This window comes from Ochotona princeps, chromosome 30 (assembly GCF_030435755.1).
Source record: "Ochotona princeps isolate mOchPri1 chromosome 30, mOchPri1.hap1, whole genome shotgun sequence".
NCBI lineage: Eukaryota > Metazoa > Chordata > Mammalia > Lagomorpha > Ochotonidae > Ochotona > Ochotona princeps.
The window spans coordinates 2,008,228-2,033,912 of NC_080861.1; the positions used below are offsets into that span (position 1 = coordinate 2,008,228).

Sequence of the window (25,685 nt, forward strand, 5' to 3'; positions counted from 1 at the left end):
TGTGATTAAGCCAGGCAGGCTCTGTTAACTGCGGTGTGGAGGACACTTTAACAGGGGACCCCAGGAAGCTGGCTGCAGCCCTTAGCTCCGGGCACGCCCAGAGCCTAGATGTGGCAGTGTACTACCCCGAAGATGGGACACTGTCCCATCGCACATGGAAAGTGCTGGCACCCTGATCTTGGGCAGAAACAAATGTCTGTATGTCACCCGGTTAATGGCAATTTCCTACAGCAGCTTACACGGAGAAAAGCCAGTTTTCAAGGTTCATTCATGTTGTAGCATGTGCCAGAACTGTTGTCTTTGTAAGGGGTGAACAATATTGCGTTGTGTGTGCCACATTTTACCTGCTGATGGACCCGGGTGGCCACCTGCTGGTGATGGTAATTAATGCTGTTCCGAACACAGGTCTATCAGTGTCCATCCAACACCCGGCTTCCAACGCGTTTGAGTCCATGGAACTCTTCGAAAGAGCTAGTGGAAAACGGAATTAAAAGCGGTTATTTTGGTACAGAAACGTTGCTATCTGTGAAGAGTTTTGTCAGAATACACATTTTCCCACGGCCTTTATAAAGATCTCAGAGAGCTTGGGCGACCGGGGCTGTGGTGCGGGGAGGTCTGAAAACAGCGACACAAAGAATCCCGGGAATCGGAGGCTCGGTCAAGCCCGGGCTGTGAGGACGGCGGAGTCGGGGTCCCGCTCTCCCAGGCGAGCTCAGCGCGTGCGGGCAAGGGGGCTCCGGCCCCGGCCGAGGGAGCAGCCCGGAAGGCGGGCGCAGGGCGAGCCCGCAGCCGTGTGCGTGTGGCGAGGGGCCCGCAGCGCGTGGCCGCTCAGCCGGGCCAGCGAGCGCGGCTCTCCGGGGCGCCCGCGGTCTCCTAGCGGATTCTGCGTGGCCTTCCCTGCTTCCCGCGGCCGTCCCAGGCCCAACGCAGCTCGTCCCGGGCAGGGCGGGGGCGGCGGCGGGGCTCCACCTTCTCCTCCGAGCGGGTCGGCGGCTGCGGGGGAGCAGGAGGCGCCGGGCGCAGGCAAGCCGGGGACGCCCCCGACCGCTCCCCGCAGCCAGCCGCGCCGCCCGGCACAGCTATGCGAGGAATTCGTCCCGGGAGCGCAGCGGCGGGCTAGCGGCGCCGCATTCAAACCGACCCGGGCCTGCGCCCCGCGGTCGCCACGCGCCGCCCCCTGCTCCCCGAGCTGCCCGCCCGCCCGCGCCCCGCGCCCTGCGCCCCGCTCCGAGCCGCCCGCCCGCCCCCTGCGCCCCGCCCCGAGCTGCCCGCCCGCCCTCGCCCTGCGCCCCGCTCGGCGCCGCCCGCCCGCGCCTTGGGCCTGCTGGGGCCCGACGCACCCCGCGAGGACGGTGGAGGCCGGGAGCCGCGTTGACTGAGCCTAGGATTCGGGGCTTGCTCCGCCGGAACAAAGACCTGGGCGTTTTGACGTCTGGAAAACAGTTAAGTGCGTGCGTGGTGATTTGAGTTGTGTGGATCTAGGGGAGTCGTTTAGCACGTGGGCACCCCGCGTTCCTCCATGTTCTACCCTTTGGGCTGAGGTTTGCCAAACACCCCAGGAGACTTGCTGGGTTTGTGCAGGGAGGCGGTTGGGGGAAAGGGCTAGAATTCAGGGACAGAGGAGAGGTCCTGGAGCGCCTGGCTGGCGTCCTCTGCCTAGGGGCCTGTCAGGGAAACCTCCTAGAGGCTCAGGCCTGCGCTGCCCCGTGTGGTGCCATACCCCTGGGCCTGGGGAGTGTGAGCTGACATCCCCCCTACTCACCCCGCCCTGCCGACAGTCTGGGTGGTCCTCCTGCTCCTGCCCAGCCTGCCTCTCCTCACTCCCAGCTGAGCACTGGTCAGGGAGAACAACCCCCTTGAGCAGGCTGGCCCAGTGGCTGACATGTAGTCCGGGCCAGCTCGGTCAAGGGGAAGTGTTTCTGGGCCCATCAGACTTGATGCAGTAGTCCCAAGAAGCTGCAGGTTTGGAATAGCAGCCTGAATTGTTGGTGCAGCGTTAACTGTGGGTTTAGCCAGGGAGCTGAAATGTGGGCTGGGTCGGGACAGGCCTGAGAGCTGTTCTGAGCGTCTGTGAGTTCCTCAGTGTGTGTGTGTGTGTGTGTGTGTGTAGGGTCACTCCCAGTGAGCAGGGTTAAGTCTCGCACTGCATGTCTGTCGCTGGGCCTGGCGACTGCGTGGGGCCTCTGCCCAGGCGCTGGAAACAGCATATGTGAGTATATTCCACGCCAGGGTTTTCCCAGAAGTGTAAAACAGTTTTTGTTTGGACAGTTCTGCCTATGGCGGCGGCATCTTCCTGTTTGCAAACCAGTCTCAGGGGACATCGCTTAGGTCGCTACCCCTGTTTTTTCTTTTAGGAAATCTTTTTGTCCATGAATTGGACAAAACCAGAAACTGCATCTTTTTAGAGTAGCGGCTTCAGGTGGTTCTGGGTGCTTGAGGGTCCTGGGAGTGGGTGTGGTCTCCACGAGGGGCTGCGGGAAGCAGCACAGGGGGTTCCTTTTGAATCGGAGCTCAGCTGTCAGGTGTGCAGGGTGGTGGTTAGGAGAGCTCCTGGGCCCTTCTCAGTTCCCCTGGGGTCTCCAGGGTTCCCCAGCCTGCAGTGTGCACACGGCCTGTTTGCAAACCCAGGGCAGGTCTCCTTGGCAGCCACAACAATTAGCTCTAATGACACGCCTGGACTCCCCTGGGCAGGCACGGCTCAAATTGGCCAGGGAGCCAGGGCAGGTTGGTAAATGATTGCCGGGCAGCTGCCTTGGAAACTCAGCTCTCGCCACGTTCTCTGGCATCAGTCTGAAAAGCGGAAGCCACAGCAAGGTGGCAGCATTGGGGGTGGTGTTTTATTTGAATTTAAAGGAATGTAAAGTGTGGAACTTCCAAAGCTCCGGAAATGCCAACGAGGTTTCCTGATGATGGCAGGAGCTGCTCCCAGGGATGCCAGCAAGGGGCTCAGGAATCAGTTGCTGAGGGGACAGGTGGGTGTGAGGTGGTACCGTCCTGGTACCGACCAGAATTCCCTGGATGCTCTGGGAGCTGGAGTCAGGGGCAGGACATTGTGACTGTGGGCCTTGAAGGGATGAAGAGACAGTGATGCTGAGCAGGGCCTTGGCACGTGTGTGTACCTTCAGTAGGAACAGACGGGTTGGTGGAGACCAGCATAGGAGAGTGGCTAACTGCTCAGCCTGCAGCCAGGCTGGCCGGGCTGGGATCTTGCCTCTGGACACTGGGCAAGCTTCCCGACTTCTTTGTGGCTCAGGTAGTACTAGTGCCTCACCAAGGGAGTGTTCTGCCAATCTCAGTAATGAGTCTTTGTAAAGTGTTAGATTTGCTGACCACCAGGGAAAGAATAACTCAGCCAAATACAGGAAAAGAATTAGATGGCCTTTATTTCAGGGACCCACGGTCACGGGCTTCCCTTCCCCACGCAGCAGAAAGACAGACATGAAGGAGTGAGCTGCATCCTAAAGTACTTTAAAAGTACTTTAAAAACGGCACTTCTGAACATGTGAAACAGCCTGGAGATCTGCAGATGTGGACAGAGAGTAGAATACATGGGAAACGCCTCTAGAAAGACAATTTAGAAACAGCTGGTGATGAACTTGGCATTCATTCACAAAGAACACACACTATCCATTCCTATAGAGCTCAAGTCCATGTGGCTGCCACGGTGGCATGCACTCCCCTGCTGGCCACAGCCCCAACACCCCTGTGCTGACACGTGCTGCCTCAGCACGGTCCGGGGATGGTTCCAAGGAGATGCTGGTGCAGGGAGCACACCTTGGGGACCCCTGTCTTGCTGTATCTTGGCCTCCAAGATTGGGGAATCAGTTACCATTGATCATCAAGCTCATGCCGTGGTTTCTCTCATACCTGACCCATCTCATGCATCCAGTCCTGCTTTCTTGGCCCTGGTGGAACTTGTGGTGGGAGCTGTCTGGCAGGATCGTGTCTAAAGATGACACGAAGCAGAAGGGTCAGGGACAGCTGAGGCTCTGCCTGTCCCAGGCTTACAGACACTGAAGCTGTGGCTGTGTGTGTTTGTCCTCAGAGCAAGGAGAGAGAAATGGGTTGTGAGTGAACAGCAGAGTTTCAGTGGGGATGTTGGCCTGTTCAAGCTGGAGGATGGAAGATGGCTTAAAGAGAAGGAAGGGGATAGTCAAGAGAATTCTTGGCCTTATTGCAGAGTGCACTGTTGGCAAACATCTGAGGCCGAAGCTTAAATAGTTAAACAGTGCAGGGCTCAGGTGAGCTCACTGTGGGTGGGAGGACTGGAGGCTGGTGTCCTGTTCCCTTGCCCACAGCAAACCTGGTAACCTGCTGTTGCTCCGAGGCACAGCTTGTTGTGGGGACGGGGACAACAGCTCGGGCAAAGCATGGTGAGCATCCTGTCACCCGCTCCTTTTCTTGGTGCCTGACACATGAGGTGGAAATGTTGTTGGCTTCCCATGGCCCTGGCTGAGGAGCTTCTGTCGGGTGGTCCTGTTTTTGATGTGTGTTGGGGAGGAGTAGCTGAGAAGGTGAAGGATGGAGCTGAGACTGAATAGTAGGTGGGTCTGTTTCCAAGACCAGGCTGAAGGATCTGTATTTGGTCCAGAGTAGCGAGCAGGTGTGGGGTTAATACACCATGGTGGCCCTGGGGCCTAGTGCTAGACCAGGTCTAAGTGGGCATGCTATAAAGGGTGGTGGTGTTGGTGGTGGTGAAGGAAGGAGTAAACTGAAAGTGTTGGAGACTAGGTAGGGCTTGATGTGATCCAAGCTGCAGGAGAAACAACTCAAGAACCAATGCTGAGTGATTCTAAGTCCACCAGCTCCCCTTGTGAGCCTGGGCAGGTGCTTCATCCCGCCACCTTGGGTGAGCCACATCACCTGTGCAGAAGGCAGTTTTCTTGTTTGGGGACATGTGAATAAATGCACCTGTTTGTAGATTTGTGTCTGGCCTGGAGGCTGGTGTTCACTGAGCACTGATGGTGCCTCCTTAGACTCTCACAGCGCCTTGTGAGCCGGGCGTGCATGGCCCATGCCTAACCCTCACGGGGCCGGGGGACAGGGGCCTGAGCGGTGGGGCCCTTTCCCTCTTGGCTGGCCCAGCCTTCCTCTTTCCTCCAGAGACTGGAAAGTCTCACGTTGTTTAGAAGAACAGTGGTTTCAGGCAGCTGCGCCTCTTGTTGTCTCCGTCAGGTTCCTGGTTTCTCAATTCAGTTCTTGTGACAGATGATGACAGCAGGGCTCTTAGGAGCGCAGGCATGGAAAGTGCGAAACAGAAGTTCTCCAACCTTCACGCCCACTTCTCGGCAGTAGCTACGGCCCACAGGTTCTTGTCCATTTTCCCAGAAATTGTTTGGGAAAAAATAAGTAGAAGTGAATCATAAATAAGCACATTCTATATAATTATGACATGCAAGACTTCTCTGTGTGTGACTGTCTTCATTGCTGTAAGACCTGTTTCTTAGCTTTGAATGAAAAGGTTAACGCTACTAACTTCATAATGTTCTTATAGCACGGATGATGATCAGACTTCGAAGTGTTCGAAAGGTTCGAGCTCAAGAACAATGGCTGTGAAGCTGTGGTTCGACCCACAGGGTTCTGAGCACTGGCCGTAAAATGGGCCAGGGCGAGTGGAGAGTGTGGCTCGACTTAGTCAAGCATCTGCGAGTTCTCTCACCTCCATTCTGTGCTCCTCCCCCTTCATGGCAGCCGTTCTGCTGTGATGCAAGTACACAAATAGCTTTGTGAGATATTAGTGAAGATGATGATTTTAACACGCCTTTACCACATAAAGGAAAGTGCGTGTGTGTGTGTGAATATATATGAACACACTGTACTGATGGGGTTACTACACAAACTTCAAAGTGTGTGTGGAAAATGGAATCAAAGGGAAGGTGCTTTGATGTTAAACTTTTTGAAACCTATGCCTTATTTTTTATTATACACATTTTCCAGGAACTTGTGGAAGTACCTTGGTGTGTCTTGGAGCTAGTGCTGTGTCTGTACTGGGAGCCTGCCTGAGAGTTAGCGGTGCTTGTGTGGTGCCTTTGGTCTGTTGAGATGCCGTTTTCATCCCCTGTTTACACTTTGTATTTTGCTGTCTTAGCATGATTTTCTTGTAATTTTCTTGTTAATTTTGCCAACAAGAGTATAGTGACATATTTTTTTTGACAAGCACTGTTGCATGTTTGGGTTTGTATGTTGGGTAACTCATAATTCTTGGTAGTACAATGTTCATTTTAAATTCCCGTTGACATTGTTAAATCACCCTTTGGAGTAAAGGAGCAATTTCTATGTCTGTCAGACACTTGGAGAGTTGGATGCAGACATTTGGAGTTCTTGTTGCTAACCCCTCAGGGTTGTAAGCAGCCCGTCCTGGGTTGAGCCTAGCTGTGCACAGGCTGGTTTTGTAAGCCCCTGGCAGGTAAATGTCTTTATACTCTCAGTCCATTGGAGAGAACCTAGTCAGGTGATCACACTTGTGTTGGGGGCACTGGGAAATGTAGTCCACCTTGTTCCACTGGAATCCTGTGAGTACTGAAGAGGACTGAGTGAACATTCTGTGGCTCTACTAGTCTCAGGCAAAGGCAGGGTTGCGGAAGGACTTACTCCTGTGACTAGTGACCCCTCCAGGACATCTACCGGGCCCTCCCGCAGTGGGGGTGGACATGGGGAGGACCACATACGCCGTAGCAGCTGGTAGATGCCTTACTCGACTCCACCTGGGCTCTGTGACCAGGCATACAGTAACTGCAGGCAGGCAGGCAGGCAGGCAGGCCTTCCTAACACGGACTCTCTGCTCACTTCCCAGGCCCTCTCTCAGCTCTTTGGCTTGTTCCCGTGGCCTTGGTGGCACCCTCCTGCCGTGGTCGGGCCGGGGCTTCCGGCAGCCATGCAGACGCAGGTTCCGACTACCGAGGGCCTCGCTGGTCCCCTCTTCGGGGCCTGCACACTGCCCACCTTCAAGTTCCAGCCTCGTCGAGAGAGCATAGACTGGAGGCGCATCAGCGCCCTGGACGTGGAGCGTGTGGCCCGGGAGCTGGACGTGGCCACCCTGCAGGAGAACATCTCTGGGGTCACCTTCTGCAACTTGGATCGGGAGACGTGCAGCCGCTGCGGGCAGCCTGTGGACCCGGCGCTGCTGAAGGTGCTGCGCCTGGCACAGCTCAGCATCGAGTACCTGCTGCACTGCCAGGATTGCCTGAGCAGCAGCGTGGCCCAGCTGGAGGCGCGGCTGCAGGCCAGCCTGGGCCAGCAGCAGCGTGGCCAGCAGGAGCTGGGCCGCCAGGCTGATGAGCTCAAGGGTGTGCGGGAGGAGAGCCGCCGGCGACGCAAGATGATCAGCGCCCTGCAGCAGCTGCTGATGCAGACGGGTGCCCACAACTACCACACGGTGAGCTCACTCTGCCGGGCCAAGGGCAGGACTGCTGGGAGCCACCTGCGTAGCAGTGTCCTGGGCCCTTCTTTGTGGTTATCAGCAGATTTCAGAGATGCTATTCAGAGTGTCAGAGTGCGTAAGCAGATTCTGCAAGGGGTGTGTGTGTGTGTGTGTGTGTGTGTCTTGAAGGACATGTGCATTGCAGGGTGTGTTTGCATAAAGTGGATGCTTCCAGAGAGGGTGCATATTTAGTGCATGTGTGTTTATGTTTGATGTGAATGGTGTTTAGTGTGTGTGTAAGATACACTGAGTGTGGTATGTGCTCAGGTATGTGTGATGTGTATGCTTGTGTATAACATGCTTGTAGTGGTTTTTTTATGAAGACTGACTCGGGGCACATATAATGTGATTATGGTGTGTGCGAGCAAGTGGTGCATAGTTGTGTAAAAATATTTGTACTTACGGAGGGTGTGTGTAAGGATTTATGTGTGAACAAGTAAACAATGTTTATGTGTCTAAGGTAGTGTGGGTTCACGCGGGGTGCGAATGTATGTGTGTATCTGGAGGGCTGTGTATAGGAAGTGTTGAAAGGGGTGTGTATGTGTGAGTTCAGTGTGTGACTAACGATTGGAGGGGCCAGACTGTTTCAGGCAAGTGACTCTATTATTCAACCAAGTGACAGTTCAGGAGCTTGGCATTTGAACACTGGAATCTGTCTTTAGGAGAAGCCTGGGTTAGGGACATTGGCCTTTGTGTCTCTTCAAGGCAAGGGTCCCTCCCTTGGATGCAATATTGCCACCACACCCTGGACGACCAGCAGTTCCTTCCTGTCGCTCCGTCCTCCGTGGTGCTCCCAGCTCCTGGGGTTTTGGTAGGAGCTGGACGTCGCTCAGGGGCATCATGTGTCTCAGTAAATCGCAGTCTTGCGGAGCGGCCCACGAGACCCCAGGGGGCAGGGAGTCCCCGGCTGCCTCATCCTGCCCCATCACCACCTCTCCTTCCTATAGTGCCACCTGTGTGACAAGACGTTCATGAACGCCACCTTCCTCCGAGGCCACATCCAGCGCAGGCACGCAGCCACGGTGGCAGGTGAGAGTTTACCTTTGTGTCAAGCGATTGGTGTGTGTAACACTTGAGGACCTGCTTCTGTAGCTTGAGTACTTCCTTTTAAGATTTATTTTATTTATTGGAAAGGCAAAGTTACAAAGAGAGAAGAGAGAGAGAGAGAGATTTCGCATTTGCAGGTTTCTTCCCCAGATGGCTGCCATGGCTGGAGCTAAGCCAGTTTGAAGCCAGGAGCCGAACTGGTTCTCCGTGTGGATGCAGAGGCCCAAGGACCTGGGCCATCCTCTGCTGCTTCCCCGGCTATAAACAGGGAGCTGCATAGGAAGTGGAGCAGCCAGGATGCCAACCACTGCCCATATGGGATGCTGGCACTACAGGTGAAGGCTTAGCCTACTACACCATGGTGCTTGACCCCAAAACACCTATTTTAAATGACAATCCAGTGAGAGTTCACCTCCACTAGATGAGCAGGCGTTATACGGAGGTCCTTCTGCAGTCGCTTTCAGCCTCACAACCGTGAGGGTGGCTCTTACAGCTCCATTTTGAAGTCAGGGTCACGGGACATTATGTCCTGGGCCCCAAGTCAGTGACCCGTAGACATGGCCTTGCAGAGATGCCAGACGACACACGATTGCCTTGGCACTTGGTTACTCTTTCTTGGTAGACTCCACAGGGAAGCTGAAGCAGGAAGAGCCGGTGGAGAAGGTGCTAGAAGAGCTTCGAGCCAAGCTGAAGTGGACCCAGGATGAGCTGGAAGCCCAGAGGGTGGCCGAGAGGCAGCGGCAGCTGCAGGTGGGCGTGCAGGGGAAGTCTGGCCACCCGCGGATAACGCCACGGCACCGAATCCCAGCCGGTTTGCCGGGGCTGGCAGCCAGCACAAGGACAGCACTTTGCTGGGCAGGACACATGGTTTCAGGGGCTCTGGAGGGGAAAGGCGACTTTGCTGTTCCCCTGTGGCCACAGGTGCCGCCGAGAACTGTGGCTGTCTGCATTGCTCGGCATCCTTGGGGGGCGTCTGAACCTCATGGCTCCTTGCTCTGTACTCTGGGTAGATGTTTGAGCGCCAGAACCGGAGGAAGGCGTCCAGTGGTGTCAGTGCGCCACGAGCCTCGAGGGGGTCAGCCATGGCTAGGGCTGAGTGTGGGAGGGCTACTGATGGAGGCCAGAGGCACAGCAAACAGGACGAGGTTGAGTCTGTTGCTGCCGTGACTGGGAAGGCAGTTTAAAAGTCAGCTACTTTTTTCCTCCCAAGGAGGAGTTCACGCTAAAGAACCACAAAAGTCCGGTAAACACAAAAGGCAGGGATGTGTTATCAGGCAGGGTGTGTTCAACGGAAGTGAATAGACTCCTTGCTACTGCTGGTAGCTCAGTTCATTTACAGACACCAGTCATGCAGGGCTCTAGCGTGTTAGAGCGGCTGTGATGTCAGCGACTGGGAGGAGTTTTCTAGCTCTTATGTATGGGGTCTGTGGGTTGTTGGAATGTGGTTACGGGCTGCATGGCTAGATGTGTAGCATGACAATGGACGGACTTGCCTGGCGCATTCCATTTTCTGTGCACAGTTATCACTCCTGCCCCCCAGCCTGTACTGAGCACCTGCTGTGCCAGGCGCTGTGAGGCGTGCAGAGAGCAGGCCTGGGATTCCAGAGGAGCTCAGAGGACCTCCAGCTGGCTGGAGCTGCCTTGAACCAACAGTGGGGACTATGGGGTGAATGTCCTTGAGGCTTCCGGAGTGGCTTGTGTGGACAAGGGGACTGGGAAGCTTTCAGCAAATCTTTGCTAATGTGAGATTCCTGCTGAGTGTATGGTTCTTGTGTCTTTTGTTTTGTAGGAAGCAGAGCTTACTCGCCAAAGAGAAATAGAAGCTAAGAAAGAATTTGATGAGTGGAAAGAAAAAGAACAGACTAAGTTTTATGGGGAGATAGATAAGCTGAAAAAATTATTCTGGGATGAAGTTAAAAGTGTTGCCAACCAGAACTCTACACTGGAAGAGGTACCCAACACAAAAAGCTTTTTATTTATTTATTTATTTTTGGTGGAAAATCTGCTCCTTTCTTCCCCAGGTTAGATTCTTGGTTTGCACTGGTTTGATTTCATCCGTTGCTGGTTGACTCACTCTGAAGCCAGGTGGCAGAGAGGTGGGGCGGAATCCGAGCTCTCCAAGCACTGGCTCTGTGACCCTGGGGAGTTTCTTTTGTTTTTTAATTTATTTTTATTTGAAAGGCAGATTTACAGAGAGAAGGATCTTCCAACTCCTGGTTCCTTCCCCAAAGTGGCCGCAACGGCTGGAGCTGAGCCAGTCTGAAGCCAGGAGCCAGGAGCTTCTTCTAGATTTCCCACATGGGGGCAGGGTCCCAAAGCCTTGGGCTGTCCTCGACTGCTTTCCCAGGCCACAAGCAGGGAGCTGGATGGGAAGTGGAGCTGCCGGGATTAGAACCACCACCGTGGATCCTGGTGCTTGCAAGGGGAGGATTAGCCAGTTGAGCTATCATGCCAGTCCACATACAACTCCCCTCCCCCAGATATTATTCTTAATATCCAGCCACGTGGGAGGGCTGGATTGTGTTCCTGGCTCCCAGCTTTTGGCTTGACCCAGCCCTGAATGTTGTGGACATTTTGGGAGTGAACCTGCAGGTGAGAGATCTCTGTGTGTCTTTCTAGCAAGGGAGGAAGTGGGAGGAAGGGAGGTAGGAATGGTGATCCCTGGTCCCATCGAGACGGAACACCAAGGATGGGAGGTGGTTAGGTTGTAATGACAGGTCTGTGTGTGAGAGAGAGGGCGAGAGGGCACGAATGTGCAAGGCTATGTCAGGTGATCGGAGCCCTCCCAGCCTCCGTGCCTCTCCCGGGTTGGCTCAGGGATGGTTTGTGGAAGCTGCCACAGGTGCGTCCTTTTGACCCCGTGTTGGTAAAGTACAAAAGACAATGTCGAGATGAAATCTTCACCTACATAAAATGATACCCGACCTTTCCAGAAACTTCAGGCCCTGCAGTCCCACAGTGTGACCGAGTCCAACCTGGGGTCGCTGCGGGATGAGGAGTCCGAGGAACGACTCAGACATGCGCAGGAGCTGCAGGCCCTGAGGGAGAAGATGGAAACTCAGGTGAGCCCAGGCGCCCTGCCTTTCTCCCCGGAGCTGGCTTCTCTTCCAGGTTTCTCGTCTTCTGTGGGCTTACTACTGTGTTTTCAGATCTTCCGGCATGCGGAAGCACAGGACGGGGTCCTGGGTGAGGCTGCTAGTGTGTGTACAGTAGCAGATTTGAGACCATGTTCAGAACACATCTGTCTGGGTGTTGGTTGATCCTTTCACATTTTTATTCTAACTTGGTTGAAAGAAGCTCTTCATGTCACAGCTTTTTGGATTTGAGGCTGTGTGGGAGGGTCAATGTGTAGCATTTGGTTTGGAGTCTGCCCCATTCTGCAGTGTGGGTGCCTCGACCACACAGCATGACTTGATGCTGTGCATGTGAGGTCACTGACTGGGGTTGGCAGGACTCAGGGACTGGTGGGAGGTGGCGTGGCTGTTCCTGGCTGAGCCTGTTTGCAGTCCATTCCTGCAATGGCTTGTAGCCGTGGTAATTCTGCCACGAGGAAGGGTGGCAGCACAGTTGCAGCGTAGTTGTGAGTTGCGCCACTGCGCCCTACTCCTGCGCCTGGAGTCTTGTGGAGGAGCCAGGCATTGTTATGCAAAAGCCACTTTCCTCCTAGGAACCCTGTTCCCATTCTTGGCCAGTTTTTAAATATTGATGTTTTTCTTCCCAATTTGTGAGTTTGTGTAATGTGTGGAAACCAACACAGCTTTTGTTGCTTTAGTTGGGGATTTTTGTCCCCATTTTCTATTGCTCTGTTAACTTTTTCTTGCTTTGCTTTTTTTTCCTTTCAATCTTGGTTTGATGAGACAAAATGGTGGATATTTGCTCATGCAGTTACAGCGGTCAGATTATCAGCTCGTCTCGTTGGCCGTCCGTGAAGATCGGAAAGGAGTCGTGCTTTCTTTCAACACTTTGATGGCCTCGCTTTCCAGGCTTAGTTCTTTCATTCACCCAGGATTTAAGACAGGAAATAAAAATCCAAGTTCTTATTTTCTCCTGGGTAACTAGTCGGTGACTGGGCTCTCTCTTTTTCTAGAGTCGGCCTGTCTAATCAAGAGTTGGAACCTTTTAATTCCCGTAGCTTTACAGTATGTTTTCATGTCTAGAAGGGCTCATCTGATGATAACCTTTTACTTTTTTTTCTTTCTTCAGAAAACAGAGTGGAAGAAAAAAATGAAGACCTTGCAGGAAGAGTATGCGGCTGAGAAGAGAGAGGTAGCTGTGTGTGTGTGTGTGTGTGTGTGTGTGTGTGTGCACATGTATGTGGCTTCCCGCAATCTCCCCTCCTCACCCAGCATTCCCCGTCCCTGGTCCCATCATGTGTGTGTGTGGGGGGGGAGGGCTTCCCGCGGTCTCCCCTCCTCACCCAGCATCCCCCATCCTTGGTCCTGTCATGTGTGTACGTGTGTGTGTGTGTGTATGTGGCTTCCCGCGGTATCCCTCACCCAGCATTCCCCGTCCCTGGCTCGCTTCCCAGCACCGAGGAGCTGTGGGGCAGGTATCTTGGGCTGCTGCTGTTCCACCAATCCAGGAGTCGGCTGTGGCTCAGGCTTCTGTCCTGAACCTGGCTTGGCTTTTGCTTCTCTGGTCCTTTTCTTGCGGCCGCTGTGTGTCCCTGAGGAGGGCTGAGCTGACTTCTCAGTCGCCTGGTGAATTTGCGTTTGTGTTCCTGGAGATGCCCCACCCCCAGAAGGAAGCAGGTGGCCGTGCCTCTCAGTGGTAGATCGGGCACTGTGCGTGGCTTCTGAGACCAGCGGCGTTGGCGGGGCGTACTGTGATGGATGCCCTGCCTGTGCCCACCAGCTGAAGGAGGGGAACAGCAGGCTGCAGGCGTCCCTGACTCAGGACCAGAGCAGGGCGGCAGCCCAAGCCCAGCGCCAGATCAACGCCCTCCGCACTCAGCTGCAGGAGCAAGCCCGGCTCATCGCCTCCCAGGAGGAGACGGTAGGTCAGCTCCTCGGCCCAGCCTGACCTTAGGTCTCAGGCCTCTTCTGGGGATTCTGCAGGGCTCCCCAGTGAGAGGTGCTGAGCCTGCTGTTGGCTGCCAGGGGCTGAAGGCACTCCGCCCTCCCCTCTGGGTGGTACTGGGATCCTACCACCCTGCAGGGTGGCTTCTCCTCCAAGCCCTGCTTGGACAGCTGAGGGAACAGGCAGGAGGAGTCTGGGGCCTGGCTGGATGTGCACGGGGCAGCGGGGTGGCAGGCGGAATGTGGGAACTGTGCTGTTAGACCTGCACCTGTTCCATTCGTGACCAGCCTGATGGGCTGTCAGGCTCGCTGGTTGAACAAGAGGTGTGCTCTCTGCAGCCATGGTGGATCCTCTGCCAGGCCCCACACCGAACTCAGGTGCCCGGGCCACAGGAGGGGAGCCTCCCCGCGCCCTGGGCTGCTTTCTGTCCATTGCATTGGCGATATGGACCAGGTGCCTGTCCCACTCTGCTTCTGTGGGGCTTGCAGCACGGTCATGCTCTGCAGGAGCCCATTGCTGTCCCTGGAACCTGGGCACATGGGGCTGCCATCCCGGTCATGGCTGCTCCTGCGAGGCAGCCCGTGGGCTGGTGGTGACCTGCGCTCTCCCACCTCTTTGCAGATCCAGAGGCTGACGCGCAGGAATGCGGAGGGTGAGTCTGTGTGGGCTTGTCAGTCTTGCTGTTGTCCTGGTCTCTCCCCCTGCCCTTCCCTCCCCAGTCAGCCTGCAGTTGGCGCACTGGGAACAGCAGCCGCAGGACGCAGGCTCCAGGCTGTCCAGGTGGGCTGGGAATGCTGCGGGATTTCCTCTGGCAGTCTGGGCGCTAGCCTGGCTGTTTCTGCACAGTGTGGGAGGTGGTGATGTCCCGTGAGGATCTTAGGGCAGTGGCCGGTGCAGTTCAGTGTCTGTGAGGGCGAGGCCTCAGAGTGCCCGTGACCTTGTTCCCAGGGGCAGCACCTGGGCCTTCAACCGTCGGAAATGGGGCCTGTTTTCACACATGCGCACTCCCCCTGTTGGGTACTCTGTGTGTCATGGAGAGCAGGTGCTGGGGGACAGGAACCATAGGGTCTTGTAACTGTGTGGAGGACCTGGGCTGACAGGCAGGTGCTGGGGGACAGGGACCGAGGGGTCCCGTTGCTGTGTGGAGGACCTGGGATGACCCTTTAGGACATTTGCCCCTTCGTCTTCCACCCCATAGCTCCCTGCTCTGTCCTTGTACTTCCCTTCCTGCCTTGGCTTGTAAACCCACGTCTCCCACTCCCAGCCTGAGTCTAGACTTTTCTTTTGCAACCAGCAGGAGAGGCCTGTGGTCCTGAACTTTCTGAAGAGTGGTGTTGGAACCATTAATAATAGCCATGGTCCAGGCACTTGGCCAATAGTGCAGGTTCATCGTCTCGTTACGTTGTCCCCACAATGTGATATTCAGTGGCTGTTGCACTCACCTCCCAGCCGAGGCAGCTGAGGCAGGCACAGCTGGCAAGGGGCAGAGCTGGCACCCAGGGGGCTCATCTCTCAGCCTCGAGGTCCAAGGTTCTGACCACTGCTCCATCCTGCCTCAGCTTACTGGTGCTCACTGCTCCTGGCCAGTCCTCACGGAGGGCCCTGTACTTTTCTCCAGCTTGGGGATGGAGTCCAGGATAGGAGAGCTGCTAACTTCCGTTCCTCTCCCAGGGATCCGTGGGGCACCCCAGGCTGCGGACACGGAGGAGGACTCGTCTGAGGAAGGTGGGGACTTTCTCTTTCCTGTGTGTCTTGTGCAGCTGACTGGCTGGCTTTGCTTGCTCTACTTGGTGGCATCCGGGCACCTGAGGCTGAGGTGAAGGGCCCTGGGGGCAGGCAGTGCTGGTTCCTGAGCACTTGCCGTGGGCCTCACGGCTGGGGGCCCTTGTCCTGGAAGAGTCGGTTCTCAGGTGTGGCTGTGCGGGAGAATAGCTGATCAGCTCCCATCAGCATCTCGGGCTCACCACCGTGGCGGGCATCTTGTGCTGCAGAGCCAGAGAAGTCCCAGGAGGAGCAGCGGAAGGTGCTGGCCTCTCTGAGGCGAAACCCCGCCCTGCTGAAGCAGTTCAGGCCGGTCCTGGAGGACACGTTGGAGGAGAAGCTGGAGAGCATGGGGATCCGGAAGGTAGGTGCCAGGCCACGCCCTGTGGTGGAGACAACGCTACACCATCCGTCTCACTGGTCCCACCCGGCTCCTCGGTCTCCTGGAAGGAGACCTGCACACCTTCTCTCTCTGGGTCTTTTATTGGCTTCTTTTCTTTCACTTTTTTTTTTTTAAAAAAGATCTATTTATTTATTGAAGGTCAGAGTGTCCCAGAGGGAGATGCGACAGGTGCACTCCCGTACACACACACACACACACACACACGCGCGTGCACGTGCCTCCCATTGCTGGCTCACTGCCTAAAGGATGTTAGTGGTTGTGGCTGGGCCAGGCCGAAGCCAGGGACCTAACTCCATCCGGGTCTCCCACGTGAGTGGCTGGGGCCCAGACACCTAGGCCGTCACTTGCTACTTTCCTGGGTGCAGCAGCAGGGAGCTGGACAGGAAGCGGAGCTCACAGGAACTGGTGCTCTCCTGGGGATACCCGCAGTGCAGGTGGCAGCTCAGCTCGCCGTGCCAGCCCCTGCCCAGGCTGGCTTCTTGTGATTGGCCAGCTGGGTCCTGGCCCCTCGTTGGTTACTTGCACTGCTCACTCTGACTTTGGTCCTCTGTTGAGATTTGACTGTTGTGTCTCTTCCTAACCTTGAACCACTCCTGCTGAGTTAGGAAGGGGCTGGGTTACCTCCCAAGACCCCCAACCCCCGATGTCCTTTGGGTGGACATGGGAGCACCCAGCAGGCCTGGTGAGGGCACATTTTGATTTTTCAGAGCCTGCTGGCCGTGGTCATCCTGGGGTTCATGTCCCATCTGTCAGCCCTTGCATGACCCTGCTGTGTGTTTTTCAGCAGTGGGTGGGGGTCCCAGGCCCTGAGCCATTGCACCTGCTGCAGCGTACTCTTTAATCCTCATTTCTTGGGCCTGCTTCGCTGCCTCCAGCCACGACCTCCAGGAGCTGCAGGTGCTGATGGCAACCCTGGCAGCAGTGGCAGCGGGTGGGAGAGGCTGAGGGAGCGGGGCAGGAAAGCGCGGTCCACGCACATGCCCTCTTCCCCGTCTAGGACACCCGGGGCATCTCGCTTCAGACTCTTGGACGCCTGGAGTCCCTGCTCAGAGCCCAGCGCGGGCAGAAGGCCAGAAAGTTGGCCGAGTTTCTGACGCTGAGGGAACAGCTTGTGAAGGAAGTCACCCGCAGAGCAAAGGAGAGACAGAAGGGGGCCTTGGAGTCCCCACCCCGCAGCCAGCCGCCAGGTATGCTGGGGACACAGTTTGCTGGGGGGGCGGGCGTGGGTGTCTGTTCTGGCCAGAGCATGTTTGTACATGGAGAGTGTCATGCCTGCTTTCCATTACGCTCATTGCTGCGGAGAGGCTCAGCTGGTTGGATCCTCGCAGGGCGCTGGAAGGAGTCTGGGAGTTCTGTATAGGGAAACAGTCTAGGGGGTGGGGACATACCTCTGAGCGCTCGAGCTGCAGCCTGCACTCCCCTGCCCAGCAGCACTGCCTGCCTTAGGGCCTCACTCTGCCCCGTGCGGTGTCTGGGTCCAAGGCTGACCTTGGCTGTGGCATGGAGCGGCCTGCTCAGTGTGTGCTCTTACTGTGGACACGATGGTGCTGTGGAGCCGTAGCAGAGGCCAGCGGTTGTGGTTGGGCAGGCAGCGGGAGGGGCTGTGTGAAGGGCCAGCCCTGTCTGCTCAGATCCTCGGAGCTCGGGCTGGGTCCCCGGCTGGGCCCTAGCTGCTGCTTGGACACTGCTTCTGCCCTTGGGGTCATGGTACCGGAAGGCCAAGGCTCTTTCTGGGCGAGAGGGGTTGGTGTGTGTGGTTTAAGACCCTTGGGCTCTTTGTCCTCTGAGACTTTATAGGGAAAGGGAATGTTTGTCCCTAGTTTCCAGAGACCTTATTTCTAGAAGATTCCTTGGATGCTTTGGGGAGAACCTGGTGGGGAGAGGGCAGTGTCCAGGACTGCCCAGCGGAGTGATGTCATCTCAGCCCTGCATGTGTGGCCTCTGGGGGTCACGTCTGAGTCTCTCCTGGCCGATCTGGTCTGGGCACGTTGGGACGGTGCAGTCTGCCCACCTCCACGCTGGGAGGGAGGGTTCGAGCTGTTGCAAGGAGTGTGTAGTCTTGATGCTTGGATTCACATGATTAGGGGCCAGTCCTGGTGGCACAGCCATTGTGTGAGCTCGGGCAGGTGTAGAGCCAGCGAGCTGTGTCCTGCGGGAAACTGCTCAAGGGCTGCCAGGATGGTTGAAAGAATCTGCTAGAAACTGATGATCGGGAAACCCTGTGCTACCTCAGCTCAAAATGACTGTAAAGTTTTTTTTCACTTTCCTTGGGAGGCAGAGAGATGGAGAGGCCCTGTCAAATGTCTATACCAGCCAGGGCAGGGCCCAGCGAGCCGTGAGGAGCCTGGTCTAGGTGGCAGGGAGTGGGGCATTAAGCCATCACCTACTGCCTGTCTGTCAGGAAAGCAGATGGGACTCGGTCCCAGGCGCTTGGACATGGGATGTGGGCATCTGGCCAGACACCTGCTCCAGCCCACTGAGTTAGAGCTTCAAGTCTCAGGGGCAAGAACATGTCTTTGGTGCACGGAGGACTCCTGCAGAGAGCCGTCTGCCTGGGCACTGCCTGCCTGTCACTCTTCCGTTGAGCCATCTAGCCGTTGCGGGTTCACTCAGCTGTCCATGTGGGACTGTATGCGTTCAGTCAGCACTCGCTATGGTTGGCTCAGGGCTCCGGCAGGGAGGTGGGACCAAGGAAGGGGAGTGGGAACACTTGAGTGTGCTCGCTTCCAAGGGAAAGCAGAGCTACCGGGCTCCTTCTAGGAGCCGCCCTCCCTTCCTGTCCCCGGAGTCACTGTCGGGAGTGAGAGGTCCCCACCCCAGGTCCCTGCTCTTCCCTGGCCTTGGCGTCTCAGCTTCTCTGGGGGTGGGTTACACATGGAGGCATTTCATAAACCTTGGCCTGTGGCTGCACACCCACGTCCCTTCCCAGGCCCCACGGGTGCTGCTCATGGCCACCCCTCCTCCTGCTCGGATCACACCTCGTATGATCTGGAGCGATGCTGTGGCATGGAGGGAGAGCAGTGGCCCAGAGCCCTTGGTTTGGGGCCAACCGGTAAGCTGAGTTTGCATCCATTATTTCTCCCATGGATTGCAAGCAAGTCCCTTTGTTACAGCCTGTAAGGTGGGAGCAGCGGCAGATGCTCGGGCCCCTGGGTGTGGTGGACCAAGTGCTTTGTTCCATGCTGGTGCAAGGGGCTCGGACACCATGCTCTTTTCCCTCTGCAAGTTTTCCTTTGCCCTCAATCTTCTCATCAGGCCGCTCTTGCCTGCAGGGTCCACACTTGCAGAAGTGCATCTGTGAGAGAAGTGTGTTTGGACCGTTCAGTGCAGTACAGTTTTACACTGATTCATCCATGGGTATATGTATATCACGTGAGACTTGTGGTGCACTTTTTGTTCAGCTGGACTCTTATTCCCCTCAAAAGATCGTGATGCAATTTGGGAGACAGGTTGTACCTACTTTCTCACCTTGGGCTACCTTGTCCCGGGTTGAGTTCTGCACTGGCTGGTGCGCTGGGGCTAACGGCTGGCTCTTGTAGTCCTGTGGCGACCTCTGGTGGTCATAACGTCTTCCTGCAAGGCTTCCAGCAAGGCTGCAGAGGTGGGTGGCTTGGGTGAGGTCTGTCTCTAACTTGATGGGCCCCTCTTCAGGCCTGGGACTGGTGTTGGTCTCTTGCAGGCTCTGGGGTACGTGGCTGCTTTCTTATTCTGACGAAGTTGCACCCGTGTCTGGCCAGCAGCTGTGGTTATTATCACACACGCACGTGCGCACACACACATGCTCACACACGCACACCCCAGGCAGAGGGACTTGTCCTTCTCCAGGCTGGAGGGCCCCACAGGGGTTTGCTTGCCAAGTGACTTCCTCTCTGTGTTTTCCAGTCCAAAGCCGGCGGAGCACGCAGGTGGCCAGAGAGACGCAACTGAGGACCAGGGGCCCAAATGTGGCATTGACCTCCAAGCTGGCAGAGCCACTCACACCCACTCTTCAGAGTCACGGCAGCTGCGCTTCTGGCCCCATGCAGGTGTCCACCCCCATTCCACATCCCAGAGCGCATGGACCCCCCAGAGCCCCTGCTTCCCCGGGGCCTGGGCTCAGGTGAGCTCCCGACTCGCCTTCTCACGGGGCTGTGGTGGCTCCCGGGCTCCCTAGAGGGGCAGGCAGAGGGGGTCTGGGCAGCAGGTGCTTGGGCTGGGATTTGGCTTGGGCTTGAGGGAGGGAGCTGGGGTCAAGCCAGCAAGGGGGTGATGTGTGGATGCCAAGATGCTGTTTCCGGTTCCCGTACCCTCACTTCTTCCCCTCTGCATGGCAGCACGCCCCCATTCAGCTCCGAAGAGGACTCGGAGGAGGATGCCGCACAGCGAGTGGCGCTTCAGCCCCCGAGAGCTCCCTCCAGAATGGCGGCCCCAGCAGGGGATGGCTCGGCCTGGTCTGACACCGAGAGCTCGGAGGAGCACACCCAGCCCCCTGGCCAGGGCTCAGGTGGACTGGCTTCCTCAGGTGAGTGGGCTGAGGCTATTGGGGGCCCCTACCCCTGGACCTGCTTTCCCCCTTTCTGACTGGCACCTGCCCCTCCATCTGACTTGGAGAGGGTGATCCTGCCTCCCTTCAGGGGGCAGAGACACAAGGAGAAAGCTGGAGGGCCAGTGGGCTGGGCTTTTCCGCTTGTGTGCGCAAAGCCTCAGGTGATTGCTACCTGGTTTAACTGGCGCAGGTGCCCTGCCAGGGTCTTAGTTGCGGAGGGGCAACTCTGTGGCCAGGCCCCTGGCGAGAACACTCTGTACCCACGGGGCCTGGGAATGCACAGGCGCATCTCCCTTGGAAAAACCCTGCAGCCTCCTAACATTCAGATCCTGACCCTATTGGTGTGTGGGGCTGTGTCAGCCAGGCAGGCCATGAGTGGGCAGGATCTGAGAGTGGCACCTGCACACACGGTCAGAGGGGCAGAGAAACACTGCAGGTAGTCGCTTTATGTGCTATGCCACAATGCCAGGCCTCCTTGGTTGCATTCTCCAGCTGAGGTTGAATTAAAAGATACGCAACTTAGAACTTGCCTTCCTAAAGCCAGTAAGCGATGTGCTCTAAAGCTCAGTTTGCAAGCTGCAAAGTCCCTCCAAGTGCAGCAGCCCAGGCTGTGGTCATGTCCTCAGAAGAACCCTAACCTGCCAGACAGGGCGTCAGGTCTGCCCGATCCACAGCCTGGGGGCACACTGATGCCAGGCAGGGTGGTAGGTGGCCCGATCCACAGCTCTGGCTCTGTTGCTGGCTACCTCCTTGTCCTTGTGCGAGGGCGTGGAGTGTTTCAGCTCTCGTTTGCATGGAGAGGGATGCGGAGAAGGCTGTGAATGCCAGGGTGAGGAGCGCGATGTCCGGTACAGTGCAGGCCCCTGATGGGCATGTGTGAAGGGGCCATTGACGCAGGGGCTGCAGCTGCGTCAGTCTGCCCGAGCCCAGTTAGGTGAACTCTGTACAGCTGGGGCTGGCTGCCTGCTCTTGGTGGTTGTTGGGGTGCACCCCGAGTTAGCATGAGGGGCCTGTGGATGGTCTTCGGCCCTGCTCAGTCTACCCTTCTTGCACAGAGCTCGCTGATGGCCCTGCAGCTCTCCTGTGTTCCTTTTGCTTTCTGATGTGCCTTCTTGCCTCTGGGAAAGCATCGAAGGACGGTGTGTTTGCATGTTGGTCCTAAGGCTCCTGCACTGTCCCGGCAGGGGGCCTGCCTCAGCCTCCACACCTTTGAGCTGGATGTTTCTAGCCTGTTCCAGGCCTCTGCTCCCTGGGCACACGTGGGCCTTCTCTGTCTTTGGGCCCCTCCTCTTTGCGGTTGCCTTGCCTTCTTCCTCCTGACCTCTGCACCCCCGCTTTCTGCCCTGGAGCCTGGACCTGCCCCGCAGCAGGAGGCAGCTGTGCTCCGGGCTTTCCCTACCCACACGGCCGTGGTCTGCCTTCCAGAAACGCTGGTACAGTGCATGGTCAGAAACCTGGAGACGCAGTTAGAAACACCTGTGAAGAAGCCAGCTGGAGGGGTCAGTCTGTTCTCTACGCCGAAGGACGCTGGGCCACAGAGAGCCGCCACGCTGGGGTGGCAGCCACAGGTAGGGTGCCTGGGGTTCCCCATCACGACCTACAGAGTGAGCTGAGTCCTGGGGGCCTGGAGTGGAATTTGATGTTGGGGGAGATGCTTTGGCCCTCCTGTGTCACTGCAGGGGACCTTGACATCTCGTTGTGCCCCCCATAGAGAGAGGCAGTCCGTTGACAATACTTAGGAGAGCCTGTGGGCATGACAAGCTTGTGGGTTCATCATGGAAGTGGCGACTTGGGAGGGCGGGCTTCTCCCAGCTCCTGCCTCTGAGAGCACCGGGAACGGATGGCCTGGCTTCCCTCAGCGGCAGCTCTCTTCCACCCGGCCACACTGCACGGTGGGCGCCTCCCCTGTCCTCACTCCAGCAAGGGCCTGGGTGCAGGGGACTCTCCCCCAAGGACGGCGCTGTGGTCTGAATGCGCACACGGGACTTGGACCCCCAGCTTCGTCAGTTCCTGGTACTCAGAGGGCAGAAACAATGTAATTCTGGCATTTGGAAGGCGGGCAAAGGGGAGGCCCCGGAGGGGGGGAATGGGGGAGACTTGAGGCCACAGCGGGGATGCCCTCGCGAGTTAATTCTGCATGGGCTTGGTTCTGGAAGCCTGGCTTGGGTCCAGCGCCGTCTCTGCTCTGTGGCTCACCCATGCACCTCCTTCTCTGCCTCACAGTCTGCTGCTGCTCAGAGGCCGCGCCACAGGGGCCACCCTGGTTTTCTTTTTCGGAAGATTTGTTTACTTGTTGGAAGGGTAGAGTGTCAGGGAGGGACTCAGAAGAGAGAGATCTTCCAGTGCTGGTGTGCTTCCCGAGTGACGACAGTGGCTGTGGCTGGGCCTGAGGATCCCGTCTGGGTCTCCCACCTGGGTGCAGGACCCCAGCGCTTGGGTCATTTTCTGGTGCCTTCCCAGGCACATTAGCAGGGAGCCAGATGCACAATTTAGCAGCTGGGACTGGACCAGGCACCCATCTGGGATTCTGGCTTTGCGGATTGTGGCTTAGCGCAGGCCTGGCACCATACTGGCCCCATCCAGTCCTGCGCCCCCGTGCCAGGGGTTTTGGGTGATTCAGGGGTTTTGGGTGATTTGTGAGATGGGCGAGTGTCATCACCATTGTTCTGAATGCTCACGGCCATCTGTCCGGAGTGCCTTGTGGGCCTTGCCTCCCTCGGGCGCTGGCTGCTGTCAGATGTGGGCTTGCCACAACCGTTACAGACCCGTTATCTGACCTCTGCCACTCTCCACCAGGGCCCAGCTGCTCTCTGACTGCTTGGCATTGCAGTGGGAGCAGATGCCTCGAATGGCATGGATCAGAGTCCAGGTGACTGGCTGCACAGGAAGGGCAGGGCAGCTGTGCAGGTTGCTGTGGGCCGAGGGGGCGAGTGGGCCTGGTCCCTTGGCTGGTGGCATCTCCTGGTGGCCACATGGGTGCCCTCTGCTCCCTCGGGCAGAGTTCAGTGGCTAACTCAGAACCAGCCTGACAGGCAGTGGGTACTTCACAGTGTATCAGCTCAAGAACTTGGGAATGTCAAGGCTTCGGGCTTCCAAGTCTCCCTGTGTGGGGTGTCAGAGAGGTCTTCACACCGGCTTCCTGAGGTCTTGCCTTGGCTGGGTCACAACATTCCAGGGCTCTATGGGGGAGCTTCTAAAAGGCGGGCTCACATGAGAAGGCAGGCGGAGCAGTGTCCCCTTATTCCAAACCTGCCTTTGTCCCCGTTTCCGCCTGCACCACGCCTCGTTCTCCGCCACCTGCCCCTCTTACCAGAGCGCCTTTCCCCTTCCCCTTTGCAGCTTTCCGAAGATGAGAGCGACTTGGAGATCTCGTCCCTGGAAGTTCTTCCCCAGGATTTGGACCAGAGAGAGAAACCGAAGCCCTTATCTCGTTCGAAGCTTCCAGAGAAAGTTGGCAGCCATCCATGGGGCTCTGGCCAGTCCCGGGTCTCTGGCTGGTGATCGCTCCCCATGCCTGGGGGCCTGACAGCCAGCCACCTTTGGTCTCCCGCCGCCAGAGCAGGCTGCCGGGCCATAGCTCTTTACCGGCAGGCACCCCAAGGGTGGGGTGCCTGGCTGATTCCATGGGTCCCAAAGGGTTATTCTAGAACACCCCCCGGGGTCGTCCTTCTCTACCTCCAAGTCCACTCCACTGGAAGGAGTCACTTGATCTCCTTTCTTGAGGCTTTGTCGGGAGCACTGTGGAGACGAGGTCCGTCTGGGATCCTTTGGGCACATAAGCCTCTGCCAGTCGTGTGGTGACCGGCCCAGACTCAGCTACGGGTGTCTGTTCTTGTGGAGTTCCCTGGCCTCTCACTCCCGAGCTAGGGTGCAGCAGAGGCAGGGGTGTGTGTAGGACACCCTCGGGCCCTGGAGGTGGGGGAGGCACCTCAGCCACTAGAGGCCGTGCCTGTCTTTGCACTGTCTTTTAATGACTTTCTTTCTGCAAAGTTCTTGAAATCCCGTTATATATAGTCTTTGTATTTTTTTAGTGTGAAAAATGTTAATTTATTGTGTGTGTAAACATTTACATATAATGCACTGAAACTCTCTGGTCTTTCTCCATTCTTTGCAGAGATCTGCGGGAGGGAGGTGGCAGAGGCTGGGGTGGGGTGGATCAGCTAGGTCACCCAGGTGGCATCCAGAGGGCAAGAGGCTGCTGTTGCATCTCACCTGGGCATGGTAAAGGTGGCAGAAGCGGGATTGGATGGGGAGTGGCTCCGGGGTGCCATGCTGACACTGGGAGGGGCGGGGTGGGGAAGCAGACAGGAGCAGGGCAAGCACCCCTGGGTCGCAATGCATGGCTGAGCAGGCCTCCACCGTCCCTGCCGGAAGCTCTGCGGCAAGAAGCTGCTGCTGAGTGCCCCAGTGGGCAGAAGCGGCCTAGCCCTGGAACCCAAGGTATTCTCAGCCACTGGCCGGCAGCCCAGGATTCTGAGACATCAGCCCGTCGCATTTCCTGTGCTTAAGCATTGCTAAAGGGAGCCCCAGCCAGGACCCGCCATAAGTGCCAGGGGCAAATGCATTTTTAGCTTTCTGTTACAGCAAATTTCAGACTTGGCTACAAGAAGAGGCTGCCCAAGGCCTGCTTTTGTGACTGTGGCTGCTAGAAAAGATTGCAAGTCTGTGTCGCTGCGGGGAGGGAAGGGACAGACCCAGTGGCCAGAGCGGCGGGATGCAGAGCCGAGGGTGTGCGCCTCCAGTCCTTGTGCCTCGAGGATGCTGTCTGATCAGCGGAACCAGGCCAGCTCTGCCCCAGTTGTGCCCAGCCTGTCTTCACACAGCTCCACCAAATGATAGGCTAAGCGAGAAGAACTGATACCAGGAGGGAGCCAGAAAGAACACTTCACAGGTATTTGAAACCAAAGAAGGTGGTGCTTGAGCTGAGTTGTCCCACCATTGGCAAAAGCTCATCATTGCTAGGCTCTTGGGGAAGGTGAAGTTGTGTTTCGCAGGAGTGTATGGATGGAATCTGAGGAATGGGGGGCTGCCAGTGAGTTCCTGATTCAGGCCACGGTCTGGATCTTGCAGAGGGAATGTGAAAACATGGGCCCCCCTAAAGCCCGATTCCACAGGCTTCGCAGCTTGCGTCAGTAGCGCCAGGAGTCACCGGAAGGCCTGCTGTGGGGTTCCCTGTTCCGAAGCCAGAGTGGCTTAAAGCCGCTGCTGCTTCTGTTGTCTTTTGTGCAGGACCAGCCAACAGGTGCCTTCCACACGGGGGCACTGTCAGCACTGTTAGGCAGCGTCAGCTTATGACCCGCAGACTTCACTGTGAAATAGAAATTGAGGCGTTGGCTTTGTGGTGAGCTGATTAACTCAGCCCTTAGCCCACATGCACACGACCTGCAGTCCAGCTGTTTTCCTGCTGAGCCTGCTGCCTGTGAACGTGGCCAGGGAGGAAGCAGGTCATGGTCAGGTGCTTGGCCGCGCCACCCACACTGGAGACTCCGGTGGAATGCTGGGCTCCCGGC

At 56.9% G+C, this 25,685-nt stretch overlaps 1 protein-coding gene across 1 annotated transcript; it reads left to right on the forward strand.

The window, feature by feature from the left end:
• The first annotated feature begins 1,244 nt into the window (after positions 1-1,244).
• Positions 1,245-23,739, forward strand: DZIP1L (DAZ interacting zinc finger protein 1 like). Its single transcript, XM_058657092.1, has 16 exons — positions 1,245-1,442; positions 6,794-7,375; positions 8,368-8,449; positions 9,090-9,217; positions 10,257-10,418; positions 11,401-11,529; positions 12,671-12,733; positions 13,322-13,462; positions 14,108-14,138; positions 15,158-15,211; positions 15,478-15,611; positions 16,648-16,837; positions 19,533-19,749; positions 19,964-20,151; positions 21,601-21,743; positions 23,515-23,739. The coding sequence occupies exons 2-16, from the start codon at positions 6,875-6,877 to the stop codon at positions 23,674-23,676; spliced, it is 2,325 nt and encodes a 774-aa protein (XP_058513075.1). The 5' UTR covers positions 1,245-1,442; positions 6,794-6,874; the 3' UTR covers positions 23,677-23,739.
• Positions 23,740-25,685: the final 1,946 nt, after the last annotated feature.

Coding starts and splice junctions, on each gene's coding strand:
- DZIP1L (XM_058657092.1), top strand. CDS start 6,875: ATGCAGACGCAGGTTCCGACTACCGAGGGCCTCGCTGGTCCCCTCTTC. Junction 9,218..10,256: donor AGAGGCAGCGGCAGCTGCAG/GTGGGCGTGCAG, acceptor TTTGTTTTGTAG/GAAGCAGAGCTTACTCGCCA. Junction 15,212..15,477: donor GGAGGACTCGTCTGAGGAAG/GTGGGGACTTTC, acceptor CTTGTGCTGCAG/AGCCAGAGAAGTCCCAGGAG.